This window comes from Drosophila virilis, chromosome X (assembly GCF_030788295.1).
Source record: "Drosophila virilis strain 15010-1051.87 chromosome X, Dvir_AGI_RSII-ME, whole genome shotgun sequence".
In the NCBI taxonomy this organism is placed as follows: domain Eukaryota; kingdom Metazoa; phylum Arthropoda; class Insecta; order Diptera; family Drosophilidae; genus Drosophila; species Drosophila virilis.
This window is the reverse complement of record NC_091543.1, coordinates 9,625,718-9,642,353: the sequence shown is the minus strand read 5'-3', so window position 1 is coordinate 9,642,353 and position 16,636 is coordinate 9,625,718. Positions and strand designations below refer to the sequence as shown.

Sequence of the window (16,636 nt, the reverse complement as noted above, 5' to 3'; positions counted from 1 at the left end):
CTTGTAAAACACTCTTTTATTTCGTAGCTGAAAACAATATTTGCCAACTTTAAGCACTCGGGCTCCACAGCTATGGTGCGTTCCTTTGTTTGCAATAGTTTTATAAATTCTATCTATTGTTCCGCACACGTACACAACCGCAGACCCACGAACACATATGCAGATTACTCTGTTGGGGGTGAATCGAGATTGGGCTAAGGTCCAATATGCTTTAAACTTTTCACAGCTCTAAGAGTTGACGCTACTCGTTGGGCTGTTGTTCCACAATATTGCTACAGATGCAGTAGCCCGATAAAGAATAAACGATAATATATAAAAGATAAACGATAATATATAAAAGATGCTGTCATGTTTGAAGGGCTTTATTGGCTGACAGCTGCAAAGCGATTGCCGCAGCGTGCCTTGAGAATTACGAAAGGGCTATGTAGGCTGGATCCTCTATTTGGGCAGTACTCAGTAGTGTTTCAGATTCAGTAAACCCCCCTCATCCCATCAACCACCATTTTCAAGTATAGCTCTCGATCAAGGCCCGCAATTAGACATGGACAAGCAGTGCAAAATGACGGAACACGGTAAGCACTGCTGTGCATCAATGGACACTGCTTGCAGCATAACCTCACTTTTAATCACATTTCCAGAGTTGCCGTTGCTGTTTCGAATTGAGAACTTCTTCAATATGATCTACGCATACATTCTGGCCAATTCCAAAGACTGCTGGACAGCAATACCGGCGCCCGACGGCATCATGCGCTGGTGCAGTGCCAGGGGCATCCATCAGTGGTGGTGCCTATACCCAGCAGAGCGGCCAGATCCGAGTGTTCCGTTTCAAGTTTTAGCATTGGAACGCGTGTCGCAGAGTATGCTTAATGGACATTTTAATGTTGTAAATTCTCAATTATAAATTCTTAATTCTAAATTCTAAATGCCTGACTAAGAAACGTTGCTGGAATTGATGCGTTCGTAAACTCCCCCAATCCCAATCCCCCCACTGGCAATCATGGTCTTAGTCATGACACTTGTAGCTGGTGTTGTTGTGATCGCCTTCCATCATCATTGAATCGTCTTCGTGATATTCATCGACGTGACATTCCTCGGCCACTTCCATTGTGTTGAGGTCGTCGCATTCGTCGGTGATCTCCATTATCTCGATGGTCGTCTCAATTTGCCCTTGAGAGAGTGGATCCACTATGTCCAGATCGGCAGGCGGCATGGTAACAGTCGGCACATTCGAGTCCATGTCCTCATCGGCCTGCACCTGTTCCTCCAGCGACTGCATCAGCATCATCATAAGCAACGGTTTGCTCTGCGACAATCTGAAGATCTTTGGATCCGTGTCGGCGACCATTATTTCAAAGATTCGCTTCTGAATAAATCACTCGTAAATATATATATATATATATATATATATTTATATATAAAAATTATATATACATATATATATATATATATATATATATATATGAATATAGTGGATATATGTATATATAGTTATATATAACCGTTTCACACAACTTGTCGCGGTTTTTTACACACTCGTGCTCTTGAGAACCGAATATTTATATATATATATTGTTGTTCAATAAATACTTCTACATATACACACACTAAAATTTGACAAAAACTGCCTTGAGCTTAGCTATAGCAAACGTGTTAACAGTTTTTGACAGCTGATAAAAATGTAACTAGAATCTCATTCTGCCAATTGGCTTCTTGAGGATACACGCTTGCAAACGAACCGCTAAGCTCGGGAAGAACAATCAGGATTGTATCATTGGTCTCAATGCTCTCAACTATTTTCCTCTATCATTCCCAATACTCCTTTTTTGTTAAATGTTGCACATTTTACACAAGCTAACTAAGTATATTTTCATGAGTTTAATTTTCATATAAAAGATGCCAAAATTGGCATCTACAAAATATGGTTAGAATATTTTGTAATATTATTTTATATTATCATTCGTATTATTATTTTTTATAATGTATTATTTTATTTATATTTGAAATCTGGGTCTCCCTTAACATATCTTTATTTTAAACAAAACTTTATTTTTTCTTTAAACTCGTTTTGCATAACATAACTTGACTTCTCGGGCTCAAATCGGTTTGGCCAAGCCCAATCTTTATAGATAAGCAAAAGTATATTAAATTCGTACATCGTATATAGTATGTAGTCCAATGTTCGATTGAAAATATAACTAATTTTTATTATCACATTTTATTAATAAGCCCGTTTTTGTTCTTTTTCTTGAGTTGTTGCCCAAATTCAAATTGTATGTGTCGACAGAGCCTGCGGTGCGAGTTCCACCTTTTTACATATCGTATTTAAATTGTATCTGATAACTGATGAATAAATTTCAAGCAAATTCCGAGCGGAAATATGACAAAAAACAGAAAACTATATTTAGTCTCTATATTCCCATAAAGTTAGGCGGCAATGGACCTATTCTAAGCTCTACTATTGCTTTAGATTATTTAACAAGAAGCTTGGGCAAAATAACCGAAAGCCTTCGGTAGTTTTTTGCTTATATGTAAGGTATATAGGCCACATCTGTCATATTTGATATAGTGACAAAAATCGTTTTTAACAGCTCTATCTGTTTTTTTTTTACTCATATTTTACCAAGCTGGGCGTACGTATATTCAAGATTTACTCAGAGCCCGAGCACTATAGCATCTGGCTTCTTGTGGTCAGGTGATTACACTTTAAGTAGTACTTCGATAGTTCTTCGGTGGTTCCTTAAAAGTTACTTAGGTAACACGCTATTTAGTCTGGTAATATTTTCCAATATAAGGCAACTTAAAGAGTGTAATTTCAGTGATTAAAGTGCCGCAAGATATATTGATTGTTCCTTAGAGAGAGTCATTCGTCATGTTTCTGCTAATTTTGGGAACTCTAGCTTTAAAGATGTGTAATAATAATAATAAAAGCTAATATACTCATTTTTCGTTTCGAACACAGTATACATAAAATATAAATTTATTTACATTTCACCTTAAATATATATACTTATATGTATGTGTATCTCTCACTCCCTTGTCTAGGTATAATCAGAGCCCTTAAATCATTTAAACCCATGTTCTGCTCCCACCGCATTCTCCAGTTTTCTTTCAAGTAAGCCCCTTCCCAAACGGTCTTAATTACGGCCACTCTTGAGAGCTGTATTAGTCTTCTATGTAAATAGGATGAGTCGTTTGTCTTTTTGGACTCGTTTCAGGACTCTGCATATATGGTTTTGGTTTTTATATCAGTTGGTCCAAAGTTTCTTAAAGTTATCTATTTGCAAATGAGTAGGGCTGTGCGTACACAAATCATTTAGCCCTAAGTTATTGGCCTGCTGCCACCCACACGCTCCTGTCCCTCTTTTATTCATTTGTCAAGCTAGCTAGCCCCCCGCTGCCGTTGCGTTTATTATGCTTTTAATACCAATTCTTATTTCACACGAAAACTTTTACTCGGTTCAGACTTTGGACTTGGACCTGGAACTTCTTTTTGTTTTAGTACGAGAGGGTATTATAGTTGTCTTATGTAGTGTGTCACGGATAGCAGCAAACATCGCTAACTTTATAATGCATATATATTCTTGTTCAGTATCAACAGCCAAACCGATATACCCGAGCTCGTATCGCAGCACTATATCATATAGCTGCTTTTGAAACGATAGAATATGGAGTTCTTCAACTTCTTTATATTCCATTAAGCTTCACTATGTGACCTGCGTCTTGAGCAACTTATTTTTCACATCAGAATCTGGCTCAATACCCAGAATTTTCATATAGAAAATAGTTGTGATTTTCACTTGAGGAAAAGCCTTTAAATATCTCAATTTTATTGAGCATACTTTTAAAGGGTGTTTAACATACGGCCTGTCGTAGTTAGCTATTGTATTCTTTGTTTTGCTGTCTGCCTGGTGAAACTTTTATCGTTGGTCTTGTTAGTTTTCTGTAGTGCATGTTGCGTCGCCTCCTGTAGTGTTGTTCCGATTGTGGTAAATGTTAATAATGGCCCAATGTTTGCCAAAGGATTCCATTTCACTTACTCCGATTAGTGCTGCTGCTGCTTCTGGTGGTGCTGCTGCTGTGGCTGTTGTTATTTGTCGCATGTCCTTGTCCTTGCAATTGTGCTGGGCCTAGACCTGGGCCTGGCTTACAATAATAGTGATTCAAGGCAGCACAACTGCTTTTCCGAACTTAACGCAAATCCCTTTGCCCCCAGCTCTTGGTATTGGTGCAAAGTGCAATTAAAGATTCAACCTTTTGGCAAATAAAACTAAACTGCTTTTAGGCAGCTCGCAATTCACAGTTCGTAGCTCGTAGCCCGCAGTATTTTACCTTGTCGCAAATGAAGCAACACGTGTTGCAACAGTGTGCTTCATTTTATTTTATGGATGACAACGTGCTTTTGATTAGGCGGTTTCAGTCATAAGCTATAGAGAGATAGGTATACTGGAATTCCACTTGCATCTTTGAGCTTCTTCTCTCCTTCTCTAACTCTAACTTGCCAATACAATATTCAAATGTTTCTAATACGGCTATTGGCTAGATTTTTCACGGAAAGCAATTAAAGAATATCCGATTTCCTATTTTAGGCTACATTTCCAAAGAGCGTATTGAAATCTACCTAGCCTGGAAATCACAAGTTTTTTGAAGTGTTACAATAATTTGACTAGCAGACCCTGTAGACGTTTCATGCACATCTTTGAAAGCGCGCTTTTCATATAACATATTATATTTAAACATATATTTTTATTTGTGAAGCTAGTTGCAAGGCAATATAATTGAGTTTAACAAGTTTCCACATTTTCCAGCAGGGAGTCAGCAACTTCGTTGGCAGTATGCTTTGTATTTCACACTTGCTTCACAAACTAAATTTAGAAACATTTTTATTTTTTTACGATTACACATACATATGTAACGAAAAATTGAAGACTGAGGGCTTAATCAGAATATAACAATTTCAAATACGACAGGTTGGAAGTATTTTTTTTGCCTGTCGGACCAGGCTCTTTTTACAGTCTGGCGAATTGTATCGCAAAACCTGTTCCCATATCAAATGTAGACCAAAACATAACTAGGAATACTTTAAGCTGGTTGTGGCCATGGCCGAATTGCTCGATTGCACAAAACAAGCATATTTTGAGTTGAGATCTTAAAGTAGAGTGCTTTAGCGACCTGCTGACCTTTCTGGCAGATCCACACGACGTATACGTAATATATACATTTATAAGTTAAATTTTATTTGGTCATATTCGGGGCACATGTCTGTCTGGCAGGCAGCGACAGCAGACATTATAATGTACATATGTGCATATAAATAATATAACAGTTATTAGAAGCCACACACAATACACACACGCACGCACACACACACACACACAATTACCAGCGACTTCCTGTTTGGCAGATACTTTGCCAGCCATCTTGGCGCTGTTCTCATAACGGTAAACAAGTCAACAGTCCGCAGCAAGTGCGAGTGTGTGTATATATGTGTGTATTCGTGTGTACTTGTGTGTGTATGTGTGAGTAGTGCCTACCACACCCATATGCGTCGCAAGGACGACAATAATAAAAGCGCCGACAACAAGTAGCAGAGCGTCAGATGCATATGCTCGACTTAAAGATACTCTATAGAATACCAGGGCTCACGAATCACATCAGCATATACGGGGCATACATGGGGGGGAATACATGTATTTAAAATCCATGGATAGTACGACATCTGTCCCTATTAGAACAACAATAATCTCCGATAAAAATCGACAGGAACATGCACAGCTACAGAGTTACAAATAATAATACAAATAATCTATACAACGATTTTGTGCAAATCTAAATTAGGAATTAACGTGTTCTTGAAACTTATCAAACATGTTTTCCCAAAGTTGTAATACATATACCCTATGTGCTGTGGGCGAATGCAATTCAAATACTTTGCGCCTCAGAGTGACTGTGCTCTAAGGTTTACAAAGGCAAGGTTCAACTTGACTATTGCATTTGAGAAGCATCTACTGAAGTGGAAAATAAACCACTCAACTTATGAATTTTTAGGGTATTGCGGGAACAACAATAATAACGGTGAAAGGAAAGCCGGAAGTAAGGCATATTTTCCGCTTAAAATGCCACAATATGTTGACTTCAACCAGTGACAACGACAACGGCAACAGCAACAACAATAACAATAATACCAACAATAATAACAACAACAACAACAACAACAACCACAACAACAGCAACAAGAATGGGCTCAACAACGAGCTGAAGCTATAATTTATTTATTTTTATTTTATTTCTCTTGGTCGGCTTTATTGTTGTTGTTATTGTTGTTGTTGATGTTATAGTTGTTGTAGTTGTGTTTGTTTTTGTTGCCAATGTTGTTGTTGTTGTTGTCATAAAACTCATGTCACTCGTTTGCACACCTTTTTATGCAGTTGGCAAAGAGAGATGCTCTTTGCCTCTGGCTTTGGACTTGCTGCACCAGCACAATGCGAACTTAAATAAATAAACAACCCAGAAAGTAAGTGCGCTCACATTTACCTATAATTTAATGCCCATGTTTCTTTTAATGTTCACAATTGTTGCAATTGTTTAAAGCGACATTTCTACAGCCGTCTGATATCTGAGCTGATAACTGTGCCAAGTCAGGGAACTTCAAAACTTTTAAAATATTTGCTTCTATTTAAACAAGAAGAACCGAATGGCTCCAATGACTTTATCCGACCGATCGATCTTATGGCAGCCATATATATCACACCCATTTGAAAAGGGTTTGCTGAAATGCGTGAGCATAAGTGAAGCCTGTCTTCTAGTTCGTACGAAACCGATTTTGAGAAAAAATGTGCTTTCTGGTCAATTTGGGTAAAAATTAGATTTTCATTTTTTTAATGCCAATCGATAGTACTGATCCTTACGGGTCCAAAATGGTAATGGTATATCATTAAAAAAAAAGTATTTTGCCGAGAAAAACACCAAAAATCATACGGATTTCTTATTCTCTTGCTTTCTGAACAAGTGCAAGCCTCGGACCCGAACCAAAAACGAACTCGACTTTGGACCAGAAATCATAAAAATGCGTGGTGCCATTCGTTTACTCTAGCTGTCCAGGCTATATGTGGTGCCATATGATTTGTGATTATACTTTTCATTACATGATTATAAAAACCGTTACAAGTCTAATAAAAAGAGCCTGTCTTTAAAATTAAAGTCAAGTCGAATTAGATGAAACTTTAAATTCATATTCAGGACTCAGCTGTGCATCATTAATAAACTATTTCATAGATTAGAAGCGGCTCTAATTGCTCCGATTGCCACTTAAATGGTCACCTGATTTGATTATCAAATATTAATTAATCCATTTCAAGCAAATGGGACAGAATTGAGGCTTTTAACCGCATTTGGGACATCATTGTGGTCAATGCACAGACACAGTTGATCCGCCCTTGCGCTCCCAGAGTTCTACTGAATGTTGTGGTTCCTGTGGTTTCTTGAGCATGTTGAGCTAGTATTTGCCGCAGTTTGCTTGAGCTGTCGATTAACGACATAAGTCGCACATGAAAGTGGGCACCATTATTAGGTATGAGGTAGGTAACCAACTGCCCAGGAGCAGTTATTAGTATGTAGGCAACTGAGTGCTCAAGGGCTTAATAACATTAGCTGCAAGCAAGTTTGAATTAAAATCTGTCAGAGCCCAGAACTCCAATTGATTCTAACTGCAGCTCGGGCCTTTGATTGAGGCAATTTTTTAAAAATAAGCTTAACATATTTCTTTAAGCTTTAAAATAATAATGGAGAAGACAAATGAGAGTTGGCGGGGAGGAGATACCCTTCGCACTTCGAAGCTGTTCAAAGCTGTAGTTCCGAAAATGTTTTACTTTTAATATAGATACTTATCGATTTCATGGTATACATATATATATAAACTTAAGCTGCGAGTGCTTTAGACGCACCTTAAATCCAAATATGAATGTCTTTAGGTTTCAAAGTTGTGTGTCTCTCACACTCTCCCTACATAGCTCACTGTGAGCTCGACAGCTTCATACATACGCAAAGACGGATAATTAACTCGTGTGTTTGTTGAATATTTGTAAAAGAGCACGAATATATCATATTCATAGTTTTGTGCCTAAATAAGGGTTGGATTTCTGTGTTCCTTGTACGCTAATTGGGTTTCATTTACGGCCTTAATTAATATCGAAATGCATTTTTATTAAAGTGTCAGCAGAGAATTTCGCATTGGCCAGCCAAGCATTCAGGTCCAATATAAAATAGACACGTTCAATTTAAAGTGCACTTCGGGCTGCCCAGATTCCAGCAGCATGATGTAAATGAAAATGAAGGAGCTGTAATGCAGCATATACAGGTGTTAAGCGGTAGGTTGGGATACGGTTTGTTGGGGGTGAAGGAGCAGCAGCAGCAGCCCGGCTAAGGGCAATAGGCATTTGCCCATTTGTCTGATATCCAGCTGTTTCGATATTAATAGAGAACACAACGTATACAAGAGAAGCACACTTTGATTGTTTAAATACACTAACTTATTACAGTTCGAGACTCTGAGCTCATTTGTGAATGCATCTTCATTCGTATTACTCTACTAAGCGAGTCGGAAAATGCATTTAGTGCCCAACTAATAGATGCCCTGAACCCTGGTCAAGTTGTTGTTCCAACTGATCAGAGAACTCAGTCGAAAATCGATACTCATCGGTTGGGTAAAAAACGGAGTGACCTTTCTACTTATTGGGATCGCAAGAGCTTCTCATGACAACAAAAATGGAAAATGAGTAAAAAGCAAATTGTCGTTTGTAGAATCGCGAAGTTGTGTCGCTTTAAAATGTCATAATTTCGCCAAAAGAAAAGCGCAGGCCAAATGCACTGTGAAAGTTATGGCATGATTTTGTTTTGTTTTTTTGTCAATTACAGGACGAAACACATATGCGCATTGCCCGCAAAGTTGTTGGCGGTTGTTGATATTCGCTCCGCTGTGGGCAAATTCAATTTGCGCATCGATATTTAATTATTGGCCGCAAATTGTCACTGCATCCGCCCTGTCAAAGTGCAGCATTACGCCTTGTCTTTAGTGCATGCTATATGCGAGTCCTCATTTTATACCAAAGCTATCGACAAATGCAGAAAAGTGTAAATCGAATCCCCTTACAATTTGTGGAGAAATAAAACTATATTGAGAGTATAGCAAAAAAAAAAAAAAAAGCGGGCTTCTGCTAGAGTTGAAAGCTAACACAAGTTAACTATGTTGATGATTAATTGATAGTTATCTCAGCTGTACCACCTGGCGAAAGTTATTTTGCCCTGCATGTTCTATTGCCGGCTCGGTTCTCGGGGTTTTTTTGCGCGAGCAAGCAGAAGGACCTCGAGTGCAGCGTATTTTGTAGATGTGCACGCACCATGCTGCTCTGAGACACATTGTTTTTGAATTCGGACCAAGAAATACGAGTATGTGCCGAATGGATTAATCAGATGCACTTGCAATCAGCGAGTCCATTCGAACTGTCTCCATTTAATTAATCAAAAGCACACGCCCACGCTGTGCAGCAGGCTGTGCATGTCGGAATTTTGGAATCAGTCTCTTATTTACTGCTGCCATAGAAATGCCCGTTCATGTACAAGTTGGAGCCGCATTTCAAAGTTGCATTTTAATTGACCTGCAGCCGAAAGTGCACAAACAGTCGTTGATTGTTGACAGACAAACATTTGCAATATTGGCATGCCAGCAGCTGACATACCCTGCAAATTAAAATATATATTTTAAATAATTAATCCAGTTGTGAGCAAAGTCAGGTCTGTGAGTCCAGAGCTTCAACAGCAAATTCTGTCCAAATATACATGGGTATGTATCGAGTCACGAACTCAAACGAATGCGTCCAACAAAATGGTATGTGAACAGAGGTTCGCCTTGTCGTATATGAGGCATAAATCCAATATACCCATTCCCACATTAATTGCAACGTGAATTTCCATCGCGCATATTTATTTAAACCCTTTTTTTCTGACATTTTCAGCATTCGCTTGGCGAGTCCTATAAAAATTAGCCAGCCCATTGTCTTAACAATTGTGCAGAATTGGTGCCTGGTGGAAGGCACAACTTTGGGAGAATAGCTGGCTGCAACGATGAGCCGTGGCGCAAAATGTAAACAACAAAAAAATTGGTATTCAAACGTAATAATAAAGCATATTTTTTTTTATTAATATTGTTTTCTTTTTTTTTAAATTTACTGCTACAATTGAAGATGGATAAACACAATGTTGTCTATCCCCTCTTGGCCAGGAGCTCTTTTATGTGATCGGAGACTTCTTTGGCTGTGATTGGAGCAATTTTTTTTTTCTACGCTGAGAAGAAGACACACGTTTATTCAGACAATATACCCAAATACTATATTTGAAGCGCATAATCTTGATTTCGTAAGCTATTTAATGCAAATGAAAGTTTCGAAGCCGTTTTAGGTTTGTTCATTACACAGCTCAATACCCCAGCTTGTTCTACAACTTTTGTGCTGCAGGGTATACAATTTTAAACAAACACCTAATCATATTACAAACGAGCATTGATTTCCAAGGTAAGAGTTAATGGCGATTCTGACAAAAAGATGTTGTGCAGCATTTGTATTTGCGTTTGCCTCGACAAATTCAAATTAACTGGTATCCAATATCAGCTGCAGCAGATGTTGATTGTGGATAATTATGGGAAATGTGCTATTAATTAACGTCAGTAACTATAGGAATAAATTCGACAGAAGCCAAACGTTGTAAGCGCAATAAATGCATTGCAATTAGCTGTTGATGAATTTTAATAAATGTACAAAAGTAAATAATCAAATCAAATAGCAAATAGAAAAAAAATCTAAATATATTATGCATAAACATTATATTAATATGTATTGGCAGCTCAATTATTTTAAAGTAAATTGACAAAGCCAGCCGAATCAATAATTTTCAGTATGACTGCAAACAACGCTACCGCACCTCCCACCTAACCACCTACCCACCGACGCGCTGCTGCAAAGGTAAATCAACCACATGGAATTTTCAATTTGCTAACCACAAAAGTAGCCTACAGCAACGCCCAGAAATCGACTAGACTTGCCTCACATTTGACAAACTGCGCCGCATATACGTATTTTTGTACCAGTGTTACCAACTACGAGAGCTGTCCAGTAAGTTTTTACATGATTGCATATCGTAGTGTTGCAAAACGTTTGATGTCGATGAAATCGATAGTCGGCAGCAACTCTCAATTCATCAGTTAATGTGACAAATAGAAAAGTAGTTTGGTTTACACATTCCACCTGACCCAAAGGAAAGCAAGAGGGGGCGGGGGGCTTGGCATTAGATGTTTGGCATTCCAGAAGCAACTCTGAGCCAGAGCGCCCGCCAGCACAGTTCTTCAAGGAAAGGACTTATGAGAAAACAAGTACGTTTCCCTAGAATTGCAGAACAGTCGTTAAGAAGATTCTTATTTGTGTGTAGGTGTTTTATCCGCACAGCTTCGACGGGTGTCAGGGTGTGGCAGCTGCAGCCTTTGGTGGCACAGTGATAAGCTTACTAAAGAGCCCTCGGTTTTGATGCAGAGTGTAGCGTTTGTAATCTACGGCTTCGCATCATGAAACTTATGATTGAGCCCTTAGCCACGCAAAGAAAACGGAAAAGCTGCTAACCGCATCACAGACCATGAAATGTTAAGTACACAAAAGTCTAGTCAAATGTCCAGAGACCTTGCCGGGCTGTGTGTCCTTGTGTGTGTGTTTGTTTGTGTGTGTAAAGAAAGCAACAGTTTGACCAGAATCCGAAAGAATACCTGCCTAACCACAAGTCAATAAAGCAATGTTCAACAGCCCACCCCCTGCATGCAATTGAAATCAAAATTAAATAACATTCTAGCATTGAATCGTTGTCAAGAGCTTTTAACTTTTTCCAACTACTATATTCAATTGGTGAGCCATAAATCGCATTATATCAATATCAATTGTATGGAATCTCATTACAATTTCACTTTAAATCTGGCGGATTTCACCCATGCATTTTAATACAATCGCTTACCAACACTTATATTATGCCTATATTTTAACTAAAGCTTAGGGTTTTTAAGTAACTGTACAAGCCTAGATAATACTTCATTTAACTACGATGACTTTTTCGAAAATAAAACATTTTCACTTTATGGATATCAAAATTACATGTAATATTTTTCAATACTAGTTTAGAAATGACCCTGTTCGTCAGCTCACATATGCTTTCCATTAATTTGAATAAAATACACTTTCCAAGTGTTTGCTAGAAAACTTACCAAATAGTTGTTACCCGTTTTAGTGGTAATAAATATGGTATATATATATATATATATATATATATATATATATATATATATATATATAATATATAAATGAATATTAAAATATATTTAAATACATTTTGCTTGCGGTTGCAACAGCACATTTAACATGCTTGTTAGCAACACTTATTTTTCGTTAAAACGCTGTCCTTCTTCACTTGTAAAAGTTTTGTATTTAAAAGCAAATTTATTTTCCGTCAGAATACAGAACTGTGAACTGATATCATAGGAACAAAGTTAACATTGCTTGCGCAGTCAGTTCTTTTGTAATACAATGCACAATTTTTGATGTATCACTGTCGTTTGTCTAAAATTCCAATATTCCCAATTCAATAAAAGTAAAATCGAAAATTATAGCTGCAGCCGAACTTGGTCGGAACAGGGCACAAACCGAAAAGTCTTTGGGCACACATCACGACAATGGCCGGAACTCGGGCGCGCATCAATATCTACGTACCAAGTGAGTGCCGTTTCCCGGAGCTGACTATCGTCGGCGGCAATAGGGATCCAGTGCAATGGATGCTGCCCCGGATAAGTGGTGACAAGACGGAGCAGTCTGTCGTTGCCGAGGTGGCGGCTGCCACCAAGGAGGGCGACGCAGGTGTCAAGGGCAGCGGTCGCTCCCTCTATGTCTATGATAGCGAGGGACGTATGCTGGAGCATGTCCGTTATCAGGGTAACGATTATCGCGGCGCCCTGCGTGCCGCTATTAGCGCCACGCCCAACCACTGGAGAGATTGAGCGCGTCTCGGCACTCTAAATATCCGGATATAAATCAACGTGTGAACCATCGTGCACCACCAAAATTCCACAATCAAATTTGCAGTTTCAATCAAGCAACCAAAATCCACCCACTCGCGGACTATCGCAGCGAGTGAATTCATTCATCAAAATTGATCGCTACAAAAGCAATAACCAGAAAACAATTACAAAAACAATAGCAACAAAAAAGAAAAAATGAAAAACGAATTTTTTATTTTGTAGCCACGGCTGCGACCTGCCTTATTGTACATATACACATATCATATATGTATGTACGTATCTCTATATACTTCTACACGCGCTGTACGCACTCTATAATCATCTGTCAGAAAATATATTTTTGAATTTACAACACTTTTTGACGTGCCCGATATATTTTTATGTAATGGAGACTCTATTAGACATGGCAGAAGTTAGATATGTGCTGACTGATTGATTGAATGAATGAATGATTGATGATCAGCTTTTGGAGCTGGCAAGCTGCAATTTGCTCAGCACTTTATGGGAAATATTCTGCTCAAATTGTTGGAAAATTGACATCGAAAATTCATTTCTTTTTGTTTCTCGATTCGATATGGCACGGGCTTGCATTTGTTTTACACATAAATTATATTAAAAAAAAAAAATTGCAATAGCGGACTTTTGGTAAAAGGCATTTTGCAGGCTTGATGTATTATTGGTATCTGCATATAAAATTTTCTATTTATAATTTATCTATACTCTATATATACTTTGTATTATGCCATAAATACACTGTTTGGCCTCTTTAGAACTTGTCCAAATTGTCCAAATTATCAATTAATGACGGATAGTCTCGTATTCTATTTGCCAGTATCTGTTTGTCTATGTCATATACACACCTTTTCGACCTTTTCATATGTATATATATATATGTTGTGCATATGTTAAGTGTGAAGACAACTTGACGACGTCCAGTGGGAACGTGAGCCAAATAGGTTTGGCTGGCAGGCATTTTTAAACTGTGAACGGGTATTTGGCAGTTGGCTGAACTCGGCTGGAACATGTTTGTATAAACAGATTCCAAAAAGTAGCCCAGAAGGTAAATTTCATAGAATTTTATAGCGATTTTGTAGCTGCATTGGCAAAGCCTAAAAGCATGCAACAGTTGGCCAATTAGCTGCAGCAGCAGGCCAGCAAGCCGCAGTCCAGGCGCAAATTGGCTGAACACGCTGAAAATTGGCTTAAATGGCGGATGCTGCCACCCAAACAGAGGCAAGGCCGCAGCAGCAGGTGCCGCGATGTGCAGATGTGCCACATGCCGCATGCCGTGCGCCCCGTTCCCTGTGCCGCGTCTCGACCCCTTTGTTGCCGGCCCATTTAAAGTTTCGAGTTGCGACGCGATAATGTTGCACACATGAACCCATCCTCCCGTTCCAGCCGCTTGTTTTGGCCGCCTGCGACAGTTGGCACGCCCATGGTCATGAACCTCATTGCCAATCCCCTCAGACTTAACGTAATTTATGACTTTTGGCGTTGCCAGCCCGCTGCCCTTTGGCCTCCTGGCACCTGACCCGCCGCCGTGGCGGATAAGCTGCCCTGCGTGGCGGGCATTATGTTAAATTTTATGTGACTCTGCTATGGCAACAGGTCAAACAGAGTGCTTCGAATTCGCATTCGTACACGGGGTCAGGGGTCAGGCTTTAGCTGCAGGCTATTGGATTTTTGCTTGCGCCTTCAGGACTCTGGGTCGGAGTTCTGGCATCTCGCAGCAACGCACGACCGCACTTGGAAGTCTTGCATATTATACAACTTCTTGTTATATCCTACAGCCATTAGAGATCTGTAAGCCGGTATATTGAAGCCGTGCAAATGCAAGGCTCAGAAGCATTTCTAATACCTTTTTCGATTCATCGCTAAGTCACATATTTGTCAGTCTTTATTGTTCGTACTATTATTTATAAGTATATTATTATATTCACAATTGAAAAGTTCGACTCTTCGATAATTCTCTTCACAAAATCGATAAGAATCGATTGCGTAGAAATCGGACTACACATTCAGGGTATATCCTAGTCGGGCAATGCGGTCTGGAACCCACTTATTTCTTTTTTATTTTTTTCTCTTAGTTGCATGCGTTCTCGAGTTACACACACACACACATACACACCCACCACACGGGCATGCACACCCACGTGTGTGCAATAGATACCAACACCTGATGCATTGATGAACCCGCGTCGCCATGGAGCGAGCTGTCCATCTAACGTCGTAATTGGTATCGATGATCAACTTATGTAAGCACCACATAGATATGATTGTGATTCGGTAACCAATGGAATCACGAGCACGCCAATTGAGCTTATGAAACGCTATCAAATTCAAATCAATTGTGAAATGTTGGATCTGACAAGTAATTGGGGGTCTGTGGCTGGACACAATATTTATTGCAAAATGCTCGAATTTCAGCTTCGAACTGCATTCTAGCAAATGTTTAAGCATAATTCTGATTGGTCTTGGCAGTTAAAGACAGTTAAATCTTTGTAAATGGAAATGTAGATGATATGTGAGAGTAGTGGAGCTCGTAAATTCTGAGTTTGTTCAAAATATCTTGGAAAATCGAATATTATGCCACACAAAAAATCTTTGTTCGATTAATTTTTCATAAGATTCGGCTCAAAATCGGCAGAGTTTAAATAGTAAGTGCCAAACATGGGCGGGATATCTTTAGAAACAAACAAGTTGCCCATAACCTGCTTCTCTATCGATAATTCCTAAGGCAGCTTTATGATATAGTGGTCCGATTCGGCCGATTCCGACATATAGTACATATGCAACAGCAAGACGAATGTCTGCAGACAGATGGACGAACATGACTATACTCGGCTGTTGATGCTGACCTAGAATATTTATAATTTATGCATTCGGAGATTGTACCTGCGATGCGTTATAAGGGTATAAAAATAGTTGGTTGAATGATAGTTGCTTACCAGGATTTCACAACTGCAAAAAAAAAAAAAAACCAAACTGTTAGCAGAATCCTGAAACTATTAAACTTAATATACTTAAATCTGTCTACTAAATATTCAACTGCTTATTATTCTCGATTGTTGGAAGAACCTAAGTGTGAAATGCAAATTGAAGCATAGCTTAAAGCAAATAAAGTTAACTTTTATTTTGTTTAATATTCATGCATCAGATATTTTTGGCTAGGTCACGGATATAACATTTTAATCTTGAATCATATATCATTAGTTTTTCAAATGAAGTTCCCTTTGACTTGCTACTTTATTTACAATTTCAAGTTTTTCTAGTAAATTTACAATTTCAAGGTTGATAAACGAGAAACTGCTTGAGTTCCGATTATTGCTTAGGACTTTGTTATCGATTGTTACAGCTAAAACACAAAAATCAGCATCTATTTGCAAGGGCCCAAAGAGAAAGTCAGTTCCAAGTGCTGTCTGTCCTCTTGGCACATTCTCTTCCCTCAGCCACTTGCTTTGCTCGCTTGCATGAAAACTCTTGTGCAAAGGCGTTTTTTTGCCGAAAATAACTACCAAATATTTATACTATTTGTACGCA

At 38.6% G+C, this 16,636-nt stretch overlaps 4 protein-coding genes across 4 annotated transcripts in view; 1 reads left to right on the top strand and 3 right to left on the bottom strand.

Moving 5' to 3' along the window:
- LOC6633714 (V-type proton ATPase subunit F) overlaps window positions 1-16,636 on the bottom strand; it is a 44,388-nt gene that overhangs the window by 4,152 nt on the left and 23,600 nt on the right. The gene's annotated exons all lie outside the window — the stretch shown is intronic.
- Window positions 1-16,636, bottom strand: part of hec (calcitonin receptor hector) — a 106,171-nt gene that overhangs the window by 66,830 nt on the left and 22,705 nt on the right. The gene's annotated exons all lie outside the window — the stretch shown is intronic.
- Window positions 859-1,614, bottom strand: LOC6633716 (uncharacterized). The gene is made up of 2 exons (XM_002057084.4): window positions 1,513-1,614; window positions 859-1,363 (listed from the first exon to the last, which is right to left on the bottom strand). Exon 2 carries the CDS (start codon window positions 1,343-1,345, stop codon window positions 1,004-1,006), a length of 342 nt encoding a protein of 113 aa, XP_002057120.1. The 5' UTR covers window positions 1,346-1,363; window positions 1,513-1,614; the 3' UTR covers window positions 859-1,003.
- LOC116649762 (uncharacterized) lies at window positions 12,595-13,431 on the top strand. Its single transcript, XM_032440703.2, has one exon. The coding sequence runs from the start codon at window positions 12,755-12,757 to the stop codon at window positions 13,073-13,075; it is 321 nt and encodes a 106-aa protein (XP_032296594.1). The 5' UTR covers window positions 12,595-12,754; the 3' UTR covers window positions 13,076-13,431.

Bases quoted from the DNA above. Each gene is read 5' to 3' on its own strand.
- LOC6633716 (XM_002057084.4), bottom strand. From the start codon at position 1,345: ATGGTCGCCGACACGGATCCAAAGATCTTCAGATTGTCGCAGAGCAAA.
- LOC116649762 (XM_032440703.2), top strand. From the start codon at position 12,755: ATGGCCGGAACTCGGGCGCGCATCAATATCTACGTACCAAGTGAGTGC.